The 16,740-nt window shown below is 39.9% G+C and overlaps 1 protein-coding gene across 1 annotated transcript; it reads left to right on the plus strand.

The window, feature by feature from the left end:
• Positions 1-298: 298 nt before the first annotated feature.
• Positions 299-13,982, plus strand: LOC145467796 (armadillo-like helical domain containing protein 1). The gene is made up of 14 exons (XM_081451385.1): positions 299-625; positions 793-984; positions 1,578-1,646; positions 1,948-2,029; positions 2,273-2,357; positions 2,595-2,683; positions 3,043-3,150; positions 3,545-3,752; positions 5,697-5,769; positions 6,504-6,549; positions 10,780-10,863; positions 11,826-11,903; positions 12,694-12,775; positions 13,761-13,982. The coding sequence occupies exons 2-14, from the start codon at positions 794-796 to the stop codon at positions 13,778-13,780; spliced, it is 1,215 nt and encodes a 404-aa protein (XP_081307511.1). The 5' UTR covers positions 299-625; position 793; the 3' UTR covers positions 13,781-13,982.
• The last annotated feature ends 2,758 nt before the right edge of the window (positions 13,983-16,740 follow it).

Below are 16,740 nucleotides of genomic sequence, written 5' to 3' on the forward strand. Positions count from 1 at the left end.
TGTAGAAAGGACCAGATTGATTGAAATTTAAAAAAAAAATTTCAAAAGCGAAAAACGTATTTGAGAACAGTTGGAAGAAATTGCTTATGAGAACGTCATTAAACAGCGGCTGTATCGAAGAAATAAAAAGCAACCGAGTTTTCATTTTCCTTGTTTTATTGGCCATGCTTGCTTTCAAAGATACTGATAAAAACCGTCGTAGACTAAGGAACATATAATTTCCAAAAAATGAAATTTGAGAACTAAATTAACTCGAGTTATTTTATATTTTGAAACTGGGGTGATGTCGGAATAAAACGAACTTGAGATGGCAAGCTTTTAAATGCCGTAATATTTAATACACATTAAAGTGAATAGAGCGTTTTACTTGACGTCACGAGTAATTGTTGCCAAACAATGCAATTTCCGTCCTTTGGGAAATACGTTTTCAGTTTTTGCATTAAAATTTCTTTCGAGATCTAAGAGCCAAGTGCGCTGGAACTGGGACTGGGATTTGAGCCATAAGTCATATTGGTCATCGGTATGGCAAGACAGTTGTCATTGTCAACAAATATGGCGGATACGGGTTGTTATGGCGGACATGGAAGTGAACCGTAATTTACTTTATTTTGAACCATTTTAAAAGGTATGGGGCTAAATCGACTTATTCTTTTAGAATTTATTGGTTTGGGTTTGAATTTCGTGGAAGTCTCGTCAACTCCGCGTATATAAGATGTGAACTGTAAACTACGGGCGAGTGATCGCTTCTAGAATGGCGAGAATTTTATTGATTACGATTAACTTGCTTTTAAGAATGAAGACCGACCAGGCAGCTGTGACTAAATTATTGCAACAGTGGGACCATGGGTCGAAGAGTGTTCGATCAAAGATTCTGCAGGATTTTATCAAGTCAAACCATGGTAAAACTGGACCAGAATTGGAACTGGAGTTTGCCCATGCAGCAAGCTTGTTTCTCACCCGTCTTACTGCCTGGCTACGCCTCACGTATCCTTTTCATGTATGTCCCGTCAGCCTCTGTGAGAAAAGGCGAGCGAAGGTTTTGTCCATTCCCTGGAAGAGAGTCTACTCACAAGCTAGCAATTAATGGACATTAATTAAGCTTAAATACATGGGGAGAACTTTAACGTGGGAACTTACACTGTAATGGCCCAGGGGCGGTCGGACTCGGATGTTCTTGGTCTCACTAACAGGTATAAATCACGGATTTTGGTATGTCAGGGTGTTCAGGACAAAATGCCAATATTTAGCATTCAAACTATCTATAAGGGTGCACTTTAAGAAATTTCCTTTTTAATGGTATCTTTTAGGGGCCAAATAAAGCCATGACTAAACTGGTCTCCTTTACGAGTTTAATTCAATTTTTCCAAAGAGCATCCCAACCTTTTCATACGGGAGTCCCCGCTGGGGATAATGATGACAATCAGTATTGGATTATTGGGGAATATCAGTAAATATTATTTTCCAATGAATGCCAACAAAAATTGAGACAAGTTATTAACAAAAAAAAAATTAAGAAAGGGATGCTAGCAAAAGATGTGCAGTTTATTCCTTGACTGGTGTTTTTTTGCGTGATAAAGATACATGCTTGGAACATATGTTCAACTCCAGCTTCAGGCTATCACCATTTTTGTTGGATCTTCAAGTGGGTAAGTGCCTGTATGTGCCTTTCAATTTAATACAAACTCTGAAGTTCGAATCCTAAATAATGATTGCATATATGTGGCTGCTGTCAACTATTATGATCACAACCATAAGGAACTTATGGACAAAAAATAACAAAATAGATCAAAATCCATGAATCGGTCTGAATCCACAGCTGTCATGACCTTTTGAACCTCTCTCCTAGTCCTTTTCTGTGATCCAGGCTGTCCAGGCTGTTCAACTTATTTTAATTCTTAACTACTGCAGAATGACTGATGCTTTTCTTTTATTCTACATGCTTTTCAGGCATAAATTTCTAGCAGAATTTTTAGAAGTTGGTGGTGTTCTCACTGTCTTAGAAATTCTTGGTCTTAAGCAGGCAAAAGAGGTACTGTACGAGTACATGTTGTGCATGAATTAATACACCTTGACTTTATGTTTAATGCATTCCAAAAATAATTATTTCTACCATTAACCAAATCTCTGATTAAAAGTTTAATAACTAGTTAATATGCGAGAGAAGTGAGATCAAAATCTTACTTTGACTTAACTTTAGTTAAGCTAATATTCTGATTTAACATGGATCTGGAGAAGTTGGACAGCCATTATTCTTACATTATGTGATTTTTAGGAGGATAAAGCCCAGGCATTGAAGCTACTGATGTGCGTGGCAAACTCTGGAAGAAGATACAAAGAACTCATTTGCGAAAGCTTTGGTAAGAAAATGTAAATCCATACTCCAATCCTAACGATTGCAACAGCCAGATGAGTGGTGAGGGTGGGGGAGAGGAGGAGGTTGGGGGGAGGCTTAACTCCAGCTAACCTGTGATCATACCCTCCCTAAAAAAAGATGCCTCTGAACTCTTAAAAGTTACTGTGTGAATAGAGAACCATTATTGAACGTACAGTGTATAATTTATGGATTTTAAATGAAACCATTTTAATTTGGTTAGGTATCAGGGCTGTTGCAGAATGCCTGGCAAAGTCTAATTCCGAGGAGACACAAGACTGTGCCAGAAATTTACTACAACAACTTTCAAATGTGAGTACATGCAGACTGTACCTTGCACCTATACAAATGGTTAGCTAGATCGTAGAGGTGCTCACAGATGGCTAACTATTAACATCACTTACAAATCTATTTTGCATTCAGCCCAGAAAGTAACAACATGTTTTGTAGAGATGTTTCCTGGGCCCTCTGGACTTGTCTACCCAGAAGTATGATTTTCCCTTCATGTGAACTGCTTGTGCAACTACCTGTACATATATACACTTCCTTCAATGAGTCTTCTTGTGCTTTCAAGAGACTCGTATTGCTTGTGACATCAACTTGTGTGTAGGGCTTCTCCATTTGGGTGTTCTAATCATAATGATGATGACTATGATATTACATTTTTTCAGGGAAACCCAAAGTATGAGGGTCAAGTCTACAAGGCATTGATTGCTCTGTTAAAGTGTGTGTCCCCAAAGGCTCAACAGATGGCTGCTCAGACTCTGAGAATAGTACAGGTGGGTGTGGTCATACCAAATACCTGTCTGCAAACAAAGCAGATAGCTTCAAGACAGAAACTTCCTTCAGTGTTAAATTGTTTTCTATGCCCCAGTGTTTACCTGTAGACATGTTCTGACTCAACTAGCTATTATTCAACATTTTTGTCCTGTTCCACTACCCAGTTATATTCTGGGTGAAGAGAGCCACTGTGAAAAAAGTGTAAGAAATTGCCTTGTCTAAGGGCACAATACAAAGGCTTCGTCCAGAGTGTGGTAGCAGTTGAATCTCCACTCCCTCTCAACAGCAGATCTTTCAGTATTAAAATGAGCAGCATTTACATGAAATTCAATGAAATGATTGATGCATATTTGCATGCAGTTGTTGATGTTTTGATCGATTTTCTTGTAACAGCCAATAGTCGGAGCAGCCAACCCAACCATAGTAGAACCAGTCTTGATGCTGCTGAGGTCCCTTCACTTGGAGGTGCAGTACGAGGCCTGTGAGCTCATTAAAGATCTTATGAAGTATGATGTCCAGCACTCGCTGCTGCAGGGTATGGTGGGATTGTTAAAACCAACCAAGGATGAAATCAGGGACAGCTCAGAAGCAATGCTGTCAGGTTTGTTAGTAATGTTATTTACTAGAGATTATCCCAGGGTTTGGGTGGAGAATGGGGTAGGGAGGTTACGCAGAGGGGTACCAAACACTTAAAGAAGCAATGCTGTCAGGTTAGTAAGTCATGCTACTCAGAGGGTCCACAGTAGGGTTCTCAATTCCCGCTTTCCCACCCATTTTTTCCTGTTATGAACTATGATGTCCAGCACTCGCTGCTGCAGGGTATGGTGGGATTGTTAAAACCAACCAAGGATGAAATCAGGGACAGCTCAGAAGCAATGCTGTCAGGTTTGTTAGTAATGTTATTTACTAGAGATTATCCCAGGGGTTGGGTGGAGAACGGGGTAGGGAGGTTACGCAGAGGGGTACCAAACACTTAAAGAAGCAATGCTGTCAGGTTAGTAAGTCATGCTACTCAGAGGGTCCACAGTAGGGTTCTCAATTCCCGCTTTCCCACCCATCTTTTCCTGTTAATCCCGCCATCCCACCCTTTTTTTGCCTGGAAATCCCAATCCTGTCCACTTTTTAAAGACGTTTCTGCATTAATTTTTAATTTGTTAAATTAATAATTAATTTAATTATTAACAAAGAAACTTTTTAAAAATCAAAATCGTCAGTAAAAGATTACAAAAGAATTCAATGGGTAGCAGATAAATAAGCCAAATGATTATAACGTTTCTTTTAGTAAACGGTTTACTGTTTTGTGTTCTTTTGTCCACGTATCAGTGAAAGAAAAAGGTTGTTTATTACCATATTTAAGAGATGGCCCATAAATACACTTGACAGTTTCTTTCAAAGCTTTAATTTCAGTGTCTTCACTTTCCTTGAGATCTGGGCTCAGAACTTTTCTTTCCGAAAGAAGGCATTCCTGCTCGCGCATCCTTTTCGTAATATATGGCGATGCAATTCGTAATTCGCATATTTCGTACGGTAAATCACTCTCACCGCCATCTGGTGTGGTCATCCTGGCCAAAACAAACCAAGCACTCTGGACAAGGTCGTAAGACTAGAAAAACTAGAAATGATCGGGGGGCCAAGATTACAGACGCAATCGTCGAAAATGTCGGAAATGGACAGATGTCATTGATGTCAGAGGTCAACACAAATGATCGCAATCAGTAGAACTAGGACTCCAAGACCTCATACAGTCTCATGATGCTAACGTAGTCAAGCGATAATGGATACGTTTGACAGAACTCAACAGGGTACAGAGCTGTTGCTATTCATAACTTGAAACCTGACACAGCTATACGCACGTTTCTGCCAGCTTGTGGTTTTTGCGCTGGTCAATAACAATTTATGAGGTCATGTGAGAATTGAAATCCCATATCCCGCTCTGTTCCCTTTAAGAATCCCACATCCCAACCCTATAAAAACAAGAAATCCCACTCCCGCTCGTAATTATAATTCCCACTTCCCGCCCCTGTTTTCAGCTCAAATCCCGCATCCCGCCAAACCTATTGGGGGTCCTCTACTCAGGGGTTATCCTAGGGGTTGAGTGGGGGAGGGGGTAGTAGAGGTCGATGTAACAACCAGGGAGGCTACACAGAGGGGTATCAAACACTCAAGACATTTTATACCCATTTAAGTCAACAGTTTGAGGTGATATGTAATACTGAACCGCTGCTAAATTTACATGTAACCTTCTGCCAGTAAATCAAATTGCTAACTGTATATTTGAACCACCATCTATCAAACAATCCCACTTCTTGTTCATGTTAAGCTCTTTGCAATCTATTTGACCCCCACCCCCCCACCCCCCCCATCCCCGGTCTTTTACTCCAGCCTTAATGAAGCCCTTGGCATGGATTATTTATCCCTTGTAATCAAGAAACCAAGTTAATCAAGAGGTTTCATTGATTATTTCAACTGTGTAGGTCATAATTTCACGTCTGACTCATTCTGATTGTGATTGTGAATGATATGTACATGATTGTGTAAATTGCAGATCCTGATGCCCCTCAGCTCCAGGCCCCTCTTCCCATATTTGTACAACAAGCAGCAGCTGCTAAGATGATTGGGTAAGATGACTTGGTGTTTTTGTGGACACTTGAAGGAGCTCAGTCACAGTATTTTGAATTATTTTGGCTAGGCACAAAAGTGCATTTAATTGAGGGAAACCTGAAAATAATACCTTACTAAGATATAAAAACACCAATTGAAAGAGATAATGGTAAAGTCTGCATACGAGCCAAGTGGCTCTTCAGGCTGGAGTTTATCCCGGTTTCAATAGCATGAAGCGGCTAACCTGGGAACGAGGTTGCCCCCAGCATTAATTTCGCCGGTACCCATTTATACACCTGGGTGGAGAGAGGCACCATGAAAGTAAAGTGTCGTGCCCAATCTTGAACACAACACAATGTCCCTGGCCAGGGCTCGAACCCAGACCGCTCGCTCTGGAATCGAGCGCACTAACCATGAGGCCGCTGCACCTCCCACAAGAGGAACAAGGATGGTTAAGGATGGAGAAGATTAACACGGATTACAAACGACGAACTTGAAATATTTAGGCTGAACTTTTCAAGATGTGCAAACCATGACGTAGCTACGTAATCACCTCAGTATTAGTTGATTTTGTCACACCAGGACACGCTGTGGTAAGAGATTCTCTTGAAGTATGCTGCAACGATCTAAACACGTTACCTTTTGCGTTACAAAGCCACTTAGGAGGCCACAACGGCCAGTTAAATCTGCCCTAGGGTGTACATGTATATCAAACAAATGCGAGACTAATTTGCATTTATCTCTTCTTTAGAATTCTCGCTAAAGAATCAGCCAAAACAGCAGAAAGTCTTGTCCAGGTACAAAAAGTTTTATAAAACCAAAGAAGTGTGTACTTTTTTTTAAATGTGTGCAATGTAAATAGCACATTCAAGGAAACAAACAACAATCGGCTTTAAGTTAAGATAGCTGAGACTAATATTGGCCCCATCCAAATTACGCCGGAGGAATTTGAAAACGGAGGTTTCACTCTGAAAACGCATCAAATGTTTTCTGTACACACTACGCTGGAGGAATTTAAAAATGCAACAATCACCGTTCATTTTGGATTTGTGTTTGAGGAAACAGTGGGTAGGGATCACATGATTTATCATGACACCATCATTTTTGAAAATCACCGTTTTCAAAATGTTTTCTTTCCACACTAGATTAAACGCAAAGCCGGCGTTTCCAAATTCCTCCGGTTTGAAGAGCGTTTTCAAAAAGCTTCGCTTTCGTGATGGATTAGCGTGGACGGTAGGCCTAACTGTAGAAAAGCTGCATTTCCAAATTTCTCCTACGTAGTGTGGATGCTGTTATTTCCAGCATCGCTACCAGCAAAAGTGATACTAGTGTCATCAGCGTATATCCTTGGTTGGGAATGCTGGAGACAATTAGGCAGATCATTTATATATAATAGAAAAAAGAAGAGGCCCAAGAATCGTTCCCCGTGGAACATATATACATACATACATACATACATATATTTTTGATGAGGCAGGTCTGCGTCTGGCAACCCAGAGGGCTGGTGTGGACCTGCCATAAAATATATACCTAGAAACTAAAATCTAAAATCATTTTCAACGAGTAAAATCATTTTCGATGATTCTGGGGCATTAGGGTATTAGGGCATTAGAGTATTGGTATATTAGAGTATTAGGGTATAACGGTATTAGTGTATTAGGGTATTAGGGCATTAGGGCATTAGGGCATAAGAGTATTAGGGTATAAAGGTATAAGGGTATCAGGATATTAGGGTATTAAGGCATTAGGGTATAAGGGTATAGGGTCTTAGGGTATTAGGGTATTGAGGTATTAGGGTATTAGGGTATTGGAATATTAGAGTATTAGGGTATCAGGGTATTAGGTATTAGGGTATCAGGGTGTCAGGGCATTAGGGTATTAGGGTATTAGGGTATTAGGGTATTGAGGTATTAGGGTATTAGGGTATTGGAATATTAGAGTATTAGGGTATTAGGGTATCAGGGTATTAGGTATTAGGGTATCAGGGTGTCAGGGCATTAGGGTATTAGGGTATCAGGGTGTCAGGGTATTAGGGTATTAGGGTATCAGGGTATTAGGGTATTAGGGTATCAGGGTATTAGGGTATTAGGGTATCAGGGTATCAGGGTATAAGGGTATTAGGGTATCAGGGTGTCAGGGTATTAGGGTATTAGGGTATCAGGGTATTAGGGTATTAGGGTATCAGGGTATAAGGGTATTAGGGTATTAGGGTATCAGGGTATCAGGGTATTAGGGTATTAGGGTATTAGAGTATCAGGGTATAAGGGTATTAGGGTATTAGGGTATTAGGGTATTAGGGTATCAGGGTATTAGGGTATTAGGGTATTAGGGTATCAGGGTATCAGGGTATAAGGGTATTAGGGTATTAGGGTATTAGGGTATCAGGGTATAAGGGTATTAGGGTATTAGGGTATTAGGGTATCAGGGTATTAGGGTATTAGGGTATAAGGGTATCAGGGTATTAGGGTATTAGGGTATTAGGGTATCAGGGTATCAGGGTATCAGGGTATAAGGGTATTAGGGTATTAGGGTATTAGGGTATTAGGGTATTAGGGTATCAGGGTATTAGGGTATTAGGGTATTAGGGTATCAGGGTATCAGGGTATAAGGGTATTAGGGTATTAGGGTATTAGGGTATTAGGGTATCAGGGTATTAGGGTATTAGGGTATTAGGGTATCAGGGTATAAGGGTATTAGGGTATTAGGGTATCAGGGTATTAGGGTATTAGGGTATTAGGGTATTAGGGTATCAGGGTATAAGGGTATTAGGGTATTAGGGTATCAGGGTATTAGGGTATTAGGGTATCAGGGTATTAGGGTATTAGGGTATTAGGGTATCAGGGTATCAGGGTATAAGGGTATTAGGGTATTAGGGTATTAGGGTATTAGGGTATCAGGGTATTAGGGTATTAGGGTATTAGGGTATCAGGGTATAAGGGTATTAGGGTATCAGGGTATCAGGGTATTAGGGTATTAGGGTATTAGGGTATTAGGGTATCAGGGTATAAGGGTATTAGGGTATCAGGGTATAAGGGTATTAGGGTATTAGGGTATTAGCGTATCAGGGTATCAGGGTATTAGGATATTAGGGTATTAGGGTATCAGGGTATAAGGGTATTAGGGTATCAGGGTATTAGGGTATTAGGGTATTAGGGTATCAGGGTATAAGGGTATTAGGGTATTAGGGTATTAGGGTATTAGGGTATCAGGGTATTAGGGTATTAGGGTATTAGGGTATTAGGGTATTAGGGTATAAGGGTATCAGGGTATTAGGGTATTAGGGTATTAGGGTATCAGGGTATCAGGGTATCAGGGTATAAGGGTATTAGGGTATTAGGGTATTAGGGTATCAGGGTATTAGGGTATTAGGGTATAAGGGTATCAGGGTATTAGGGTATTAGGGTATTAGGGTATCAGGGTATCAGGGTATCAGGGTATAAGGGTATTAGGGTATTAGGGTATTAGGGTATTAGGGTATTAGGGTATCAGGGTATTAGGGTATTAGGGTATTAGGGTATCAGGGTATCAGGGTATAAGGGTATTAGGGTATTAGGGTATTAGGGTATTAGGGTATCAGGGTATTAGGGTATTAGGGTATTAGGGTATCAGGGTATAAGGGTATTAGGGTATTAGGGTATCAGGGTATTAGGGTATTAGGGTATTAGGGTATTAGGGTATCAGGGTATAAGGGTATTAGGGTATTAGGGTATCAGGGTATTAGGGTATTAGGGTATTAGGGTATCAGGGTATCAGGGTATAAGGGTATTAGGGTATTAGGGTATTAGGGTATTAGGGTATCAGGGTATTAGGGTATTAGGGTATTAGGGTATCAGGGTATAAGGGTATTAGGGTATCAGGGTATCAGGGTATTAGGGTATTAGGGTATTAGGGTATTAGGGTATTAGGGTATCAGGGTATAAGGGTATTAGGGTATCAGGGTATAAGGGTATTAGGGTATTAGGGTATTAGCGTATCAGGGTATCAGGGTATTAGGATATTAGGGTATTAGGGTATCAGGGTATAAGGGTATTAGGGTATCAGGGTATTAGGGTATTAGGGTATTAGGGTATCAGGGTATAAGGGTATTAGGGTATTAGGGTATTAGGGTATTAGGGTATCAGGGTATCAGGGTATCAGGGTATCAGGGTATTAGGGTATTAGGGTATTAGGGTATTAGGGTATCAGGGTATAAGGGTATTAGGGTATTAGGGTATTTAACTATTAGGCTATAAGGATATAAGAATATTAGAGTATTAGGGTATTAGGGTATTAGTGTATTAGGGTATTAGGGTATAAAGGTATTAGGGCATTAGGGTATTAGTGTATTAGGGTATTAAGGTAAAAGGGTATTATGGCATTAGGGTATTAGGGTATTAGGGTATTAGGGTATAAGGGTATTTGGGCATTTGGGTGTAAGGGTATAAGGGTATTAGGGCATTAGGGGGTTAGGGTATTAGGATATTAGGGTATAAGGGTATAAGGGTATAAGGGTATTAGGGTATTTAACTATTAGGCTATAAGGATATAAGAATATTAGAGTATTAGGGTATTAGGGTATTAGTGTATTAGGGTATTAGGGTATAAAGGTATTAGGGCATTAGGGTATTAGTGTATTAGGGTATTAAGGTAAAAGGGTATTATGGCATTAGGGTATTAGGGTATTAGGGTATAAGGGTATTTGGGCATTTGGGTGTAAGGGTATAAGGGTATTAGGGCATTAGGGGGTTAGGGTATTAGGATATTAGGGTATAAGGGTATAAGGGTATAAGGGTATAAGGGTATTGGGGTATTAGAGCATTAGGGTATGAGGGCATAAGGGTATTAGGGTATTACGCTATTAGGGTATTAGGGTATAAGGGTATAATTGAACTTCAAACTTTCATAACAAAACGCCGATTAAGGTAATATTAAAAGTTCGAAGGTACAATTGAGTCAAATGACCAGTTCATGTCTAAGTTGTGTACACTTTGGAGCTTGTACGATTAGTCATGTTAGTTAATACTAAATACATCATTTATTTTCTGCAGCTTCGCACTGTTCATGGTCTCCTTTTTGCCATGGGAAACACTCAACATGCTGATAGTCAGAGACAAGCAGGCATCGCTTTGGAGGTATCTGTTATACTGAGTCCTTGCAGGCCATATTTCCAAATAGTTTCCACTGTACGCATATTGTACTATCCCTCTGTTTAGTGACTTACTAGCCAAAAAACATCCGTGACGTTGAAAAATGACAAGTTTGTCCTTCGCGCTGGGACTGCCTACAACTGTGAGGTACTTTGAGAAAGTCTAACCCCAGTTCAGTGGTATACATCAGTGGTGAACATCGAACGCGCGTTTTTAATGCATCCTCATCACGAAAAAATGTGCCTGCGCGTTGTTACAAGGCGTACCGTAACCATGCACAGGAATTACCTATATGCATGCGCGGGCGAAGTTTTATGCAATCATGAGTTGTGAAAAGTACTACCAGTTTCAAGTTGTGATTAGTCGTGATTGGTTTGAGGAGCTGCACGTTTGCCTTTCATTTGTCAGAGCTCACTGGACGTTTTTGAACCAATTCGAGTTAGAGACGGAGTTTATTAGCAAACGCAATGCAACCAAAGTAAATACGGGCTTGGAACCGCGCCAACCCCTCAAAGAATTTAATCCGTAATCAGCAGTGTTATAGAGCAGTTTTCAATCGAGTGTCGTTAAACCAAAAACCAAAGTAAACACACTGGCCAATCACAGAGGACACATGCAGGCAATCTAATGGACCAATCAAATCTGAAGAAAATACGATGTGCAGCCGACGCAAAGGGCGGGAAAGTCACGAGTGGTTTTGGTTTCATTTTTACTTCTGATTGGATGAAAGAGTGGCGCGAGTTTTTTGAAGCCAATTGCTGTGCGTCGTATATCCAAAACCAAAACAAATGCGGACAAATTTTACTTTCACTCAAGTGCGGAAAACCGCCCCTAAACGGACATGGTTAATCACCCGCTATATAGCTATTATTATGGATTTTCTTGCTGGACAATTCTATTTCGCATATCATTGAGAATAAAGTGCTGGTATTTTTATTTTTCCGCAGTTCTTTGTTCGATCATTTCCTCTTGTGAACGATCGGGTCCGCGAGGCCCTCGGTGACACGTTTTATGAAGAGTTCATGGTAAGTGTCTCATACTTCTCTGTTGTTAATCGCCAACTCAAGTCTACTGTCAATTTTTTATAAAAGACATAACATAATCCAAATTCTAAGGAAGCAACCGCATTGTCTAAAGATAATTTCCAGTCCGTACTGCGCATTCTCGAGAGTTTGTTTGCGTTTTTTGTTTTGTTTCATGTAAGACATCACAAAATGTAAACATTTTGCATATACTTACATAAAGAGAATTCAAAGTTTCAAAACAACCGCCATTATGGATGCGAAGCAGTCGAAGCTTTATGCTTCGTTCTTTCTCACATTTCTTGATGAAACAACTTCGCAGCTGTAAAAATCAATGAAGCTGTTGGAAAAAGAATTTGAAAGGCCTCAAAGATAAGGTATGTGGTTCGTAGCGAATAACATCGATTCGCATTCCATCGAGTGAGATTTATAATGTTTTTAATTATTAGGGTGCTGAGACTGCGCAGTAAGAACTGGAAATCATCTTTAATGAGGCGTGATGACAATACGCAACTTTGCACTCGGAGAGGGACTGGATGAAACTACTGTACTCTCAATTATAAGTGACACTCGGCGGTTTTTCAGCTATTAGGTCAAATTACAGCCCATTAGCCAGCTATCAGTGAATGTTTCCCTACTTCGATCTCAGTTATGAGTTAGAAAACATGTCATTCCTCAGTTAACAAAGAGCAAAATTTTCGCCAATTTTCAGTCACTTGCCGTGGTCCCCTCCCCCCACACTTCTTCCTCAAAGAAGACTTCCAGAAGTTAACTTTTGTTTTCTTTCCACTAGTCTCACCCAGACACTATGTATGTCAGTATGACAGCTATACAGGCTGATGTGTTAGTGTCAAACAAAGTCAACATACCAGGAGGTAAAATAGAAATAACATCTTGTTTGCGCGCGCGTAAGTTTAAATTTGTTGCTTACTTACTGAGCGAGGTAATGATGTCCGACAAGTTTTACCCGCTGTGAGAACAATTTTGCCTGCTGGTATAAAAATCTTCACAAAATGTTTTTGTACAAAGAAGTTCAGTTCAAAAATATTTGCCTGCCTGTAAAATCCTACTGCCTTCCTACTCAAAACCTAAATGAAACCCTTGTAGGATGGACAAAAATATTGCCATCTTGCCTTCTCGTTCCGTCAACAAGTAGCCTATTATCTGACTGCATTGATGATCGTTTGAAAATTGTGAAGAAACTGAAATTGTATCGTAAATGTCCGGCTCGTGTTCAAGAGCACGCTCTGGATGAACAGCTGGAGTGCCGGAAATATTTTGGGAAACATTTGTTGTGGAAATGAAAATTAATGTTTTGGGAACGTTTCAGTGTTTCCGGAACATTTGCTTCACGCGGCGAAGCGAAGAAAGAATTGTTTTAAAACAATGCCAGGCTGCACCTGATGTAAACCCCGTGACAAAAACAGCTTGAGTTGATAGAAAAAATAGATTCTCGTATACAGGATTGATATTTTCATTTACTACACAGTAACTGCCATAGGAATTTCTAATTCCAACTTGTGCTGGTAAAAATATAGACTACGAGTAGTCCCTCTTTCGCTTAGTCCGTCGTGGGTGACGCGAAAGAAAACCGCGAGAAAAAAATGGCCGCGAAAAATCCTGGAGGCGAGGAACCCCCAGGATTTCGCGCGGCCATTTTTTTCTCGCGGTTTTCTTTCGCGTCACCCACGACGGACTAAGCGAAAGAAGGACTGCTCGTAGTCTAGTAAAAATAGCACAAGCCCTTCAAACCCCGGATCACGTTTGTAATATGTTTACTTAGCAATAACTAGGTAAACTGTTGTTGTTGTTTTTTGAAGCTAACCTCACACAATTTTTTGTTTTCTTTATATCTTCCAGTGATCGAAACGAAAGAATAACGTGTGAGGTTTTCTAGGGAAGGCACAACGTCAGGATTAAAGAAGAGACCATCTTGTTGTTTTGCTTTTAACGTATTGTAATACTCACCGTTCCTGTAAATACTAGAGAATGATAAGTAGATGCCTTATATTTATGACGTAACTGTATTCGTGTTTTAGTAAAGTGTGCTTATCTGCATAATAAAACTTTGAAAAATCTCAACTCATGTAAATCTTAGCTGCTCTACATGTGGTTCTCAAACTCCACTAAAACATCATCAAAAACAACAACAATAACAAATGTCGTTGACAAGTTGAGGATCTACTTATGGCGAGTTGGAGGTGAGAAATCACGAGAAGCTCGCGCCTTATTACAGTCTGGATTCGAGCCCAGCCGGGCTTCATTGTCTTGTGTTTTTTGGTTAGACACTCTCACTGGCTCTCTCCTCTCGTGTTCTTATATTTAAAAATTGTCCTTCATGCGTGAATATCCCTCCCAACAACAAAGATTACAGCATAGGAAGAAATCTCGTTAACGTTGTGTTGACATTATTGTGTTACGTCTACTTTAATAGACAGACCAACCTAGAGGGACACAGTCAGCTTTTGGACCGAGCAGACCTGAACACTAGCTTTTTCACTTTGAAAAGAGTTCACCTCAACCTGAAATCGAACTGCATCTAGAAATCCGCTTCAATCTTCGCAGTGTCTTGCTTGACTTTCAATCATTTACTGAAAAACCTGTTTTTGAGTGTGGTTTTGCTCATCCTATGATATTGTTTTATCATATTTGGTTAAAAGCAGTACGGATCGCGTCTCTATGATATGCAAATTTGCTATAAAATGGTATCTAATGCGCATGTGCGCCAGCTGATTGTGTCCCTTTAATTTTTGCCATGCATTTAACATTGATAACCAAAGCCATATACATCGGAATCCAGATATGACGAGCCCCGTTAATAATTCCCTAATACGTATAACGTACGTATTCATCAGCCAGTCAAAGTAATTATAATTAAAATACACGAATACGACTGACGGTTACATTTTCGGTTGTTTTGACGGCTGAAGGTAAAATTTTTTCTTATTTGACGGTTGACGGTTAATTTTTAGGCCATGATGACTTTTGCATGGTTCATGCCATTTACACCCACATATAACAGGACGCCTGTATAAAGAACCTCCATATACAAACGAACACGTTTCCCTAGTCACTTGGCGCTTCGTTACTAATCGGGATTTCACTCAACTGCTAAATCTATCTATGGACGAGCATCTACAGTGGCAATAACACGAGACACTAGAAAACCACGCTTAAACTGTCTTCAAGAGTGTTTTAAACATTATTTACATACCTTGATCCAACTGTAAACGCCCGAAACTATGAAACATATTTTTCGCTATTTCTTTTTTTTTTTCAGCCAATCGGAGAATCAGTGTGTGCCGAGCAATAACTTGTCAGACTGGTTTAATAAATATATATATTTTTTGATCCACAAAAGTACGTCGCGGCCAGGGCCTGGCACAGACATTATATTATATTAAAGTTAAAAATTGTTATAATTAAAATTGTTATTAATATTTATATTTCACCTCAAAAGGCATTTTTCTTCAATATTCTTCGATGTCAGATCGCTTTCTTTTTCGGCTACCCGTTAGCATTGCTAACTCATGAGAAATATTGTTCAAATTAAAGCTCTCCATTCTCCGGTTTCTTATGAAGCATGCTGCATTGTCCAGTTCTTCGCAGATAGCGTGCCTGCGGCGGCCTATGCAGACTCGGGAGATTTGGTCAGCTTGACGGGTGAAGTCCTGGGACCAAATGAACCGCTCGTGTTCTGCCATGGCAGCGCAATGAGGGCCAAATGAGCTTGCCTGGAATTGTGGGTCTGAACATGTGTAGTTAGGACATAGCAGTCGGGACTGCTGACATTGCGCAAGAGACATTCCGGTATCATCTGGTAAAGCTGAAATAAATGTGCCCTCTTTCTTTTCATCGATCGTTTCACCGACGAATCGACGAATCTTTTTAATGGCTGGTGGTTCCTCCACATTAAGAATGCCTTGCTCATTGGCAAAATCGGCCAGGAAAGAATTGTTACTCGGCTGTAATCCTTGACCAGTTTCGTCTAAAAGATTGTTCGTTTTAATATAAGCCTGAAACATAGGTCGAGAAGGAATCGGCAATCGTGATATTTCCTCTGCCGTTAGCCGACGCTTAGCCGCCTGTTCGTTCTCTGAGTTGTATCGGTTACCTTCATCCATTTTCACCATCCCTGATAAAATCGTACATACCTGGGACACTTGCTTGCCTCAAATCGACCGCGCTCCTTCGTTTCACGAACTGTATCAGTTAATAAAATAAATTTTAATTATATCGCAATGATTAGACTGTCTACGCCGACAGAAGTGTTAATTTAAACGAAAACGTGTTTAGCTAACACCTGATGACGCACTTGAAGCCAGCACGTGCATTGTTGTTTGCAACTTCATTGGTTCAATAAAAGACAAAGAAACCACTCTAAAAATTCAATTTATTTATTTAGCCTTATTTATTTATCTATCACTTTTTCGTCGTACGAGAAAAATGTATACAGGAGAAGTAAAGAAGGTATACATATATAATCTTATGTCGGAAATTTTCCAAGAAATTTCCTAATCACATATAATTTCACAGCTAAATTTTTGCTTTGTGTTCCTTGATTTCCTGAAAACATGTGTTTTAACAAGAAAGATGTCCAGCTGGATATCTCTTTGAATAATGATAAAAAATGGGATAATTAAAAAAAAAAAAAGAATGAAATAAGGATTAGTTAAAAAAGCGAATCAATTTACCGGGCGGGTGGACTGAGCAGTAAACTGGTTCTGTTCTGCTTTCTGGAAGTGAAATTGTACTTTTGGAGGGTGATGATAAAGACTCAGATGTGAATTGTCATTCTTGGTTTTGCTTCAGTCTCAGTGTGGAGTGTCATACTGATGAC

Source organism: Orbicella franksi, chromosome 14 (assembly GCF_964199315.1).
Source record: "Orbicella franksi chromosome 14, jaOrbFran1.1, whole genome shotgun sequence".
Classification (NCBI taxonomy): domain Eukaryota; kingdom Metazoa; phylum Cnidaria; class Anthozoa; order Scleractinia; family Merulinidae; genus Orbicella; species Orbicella franksi.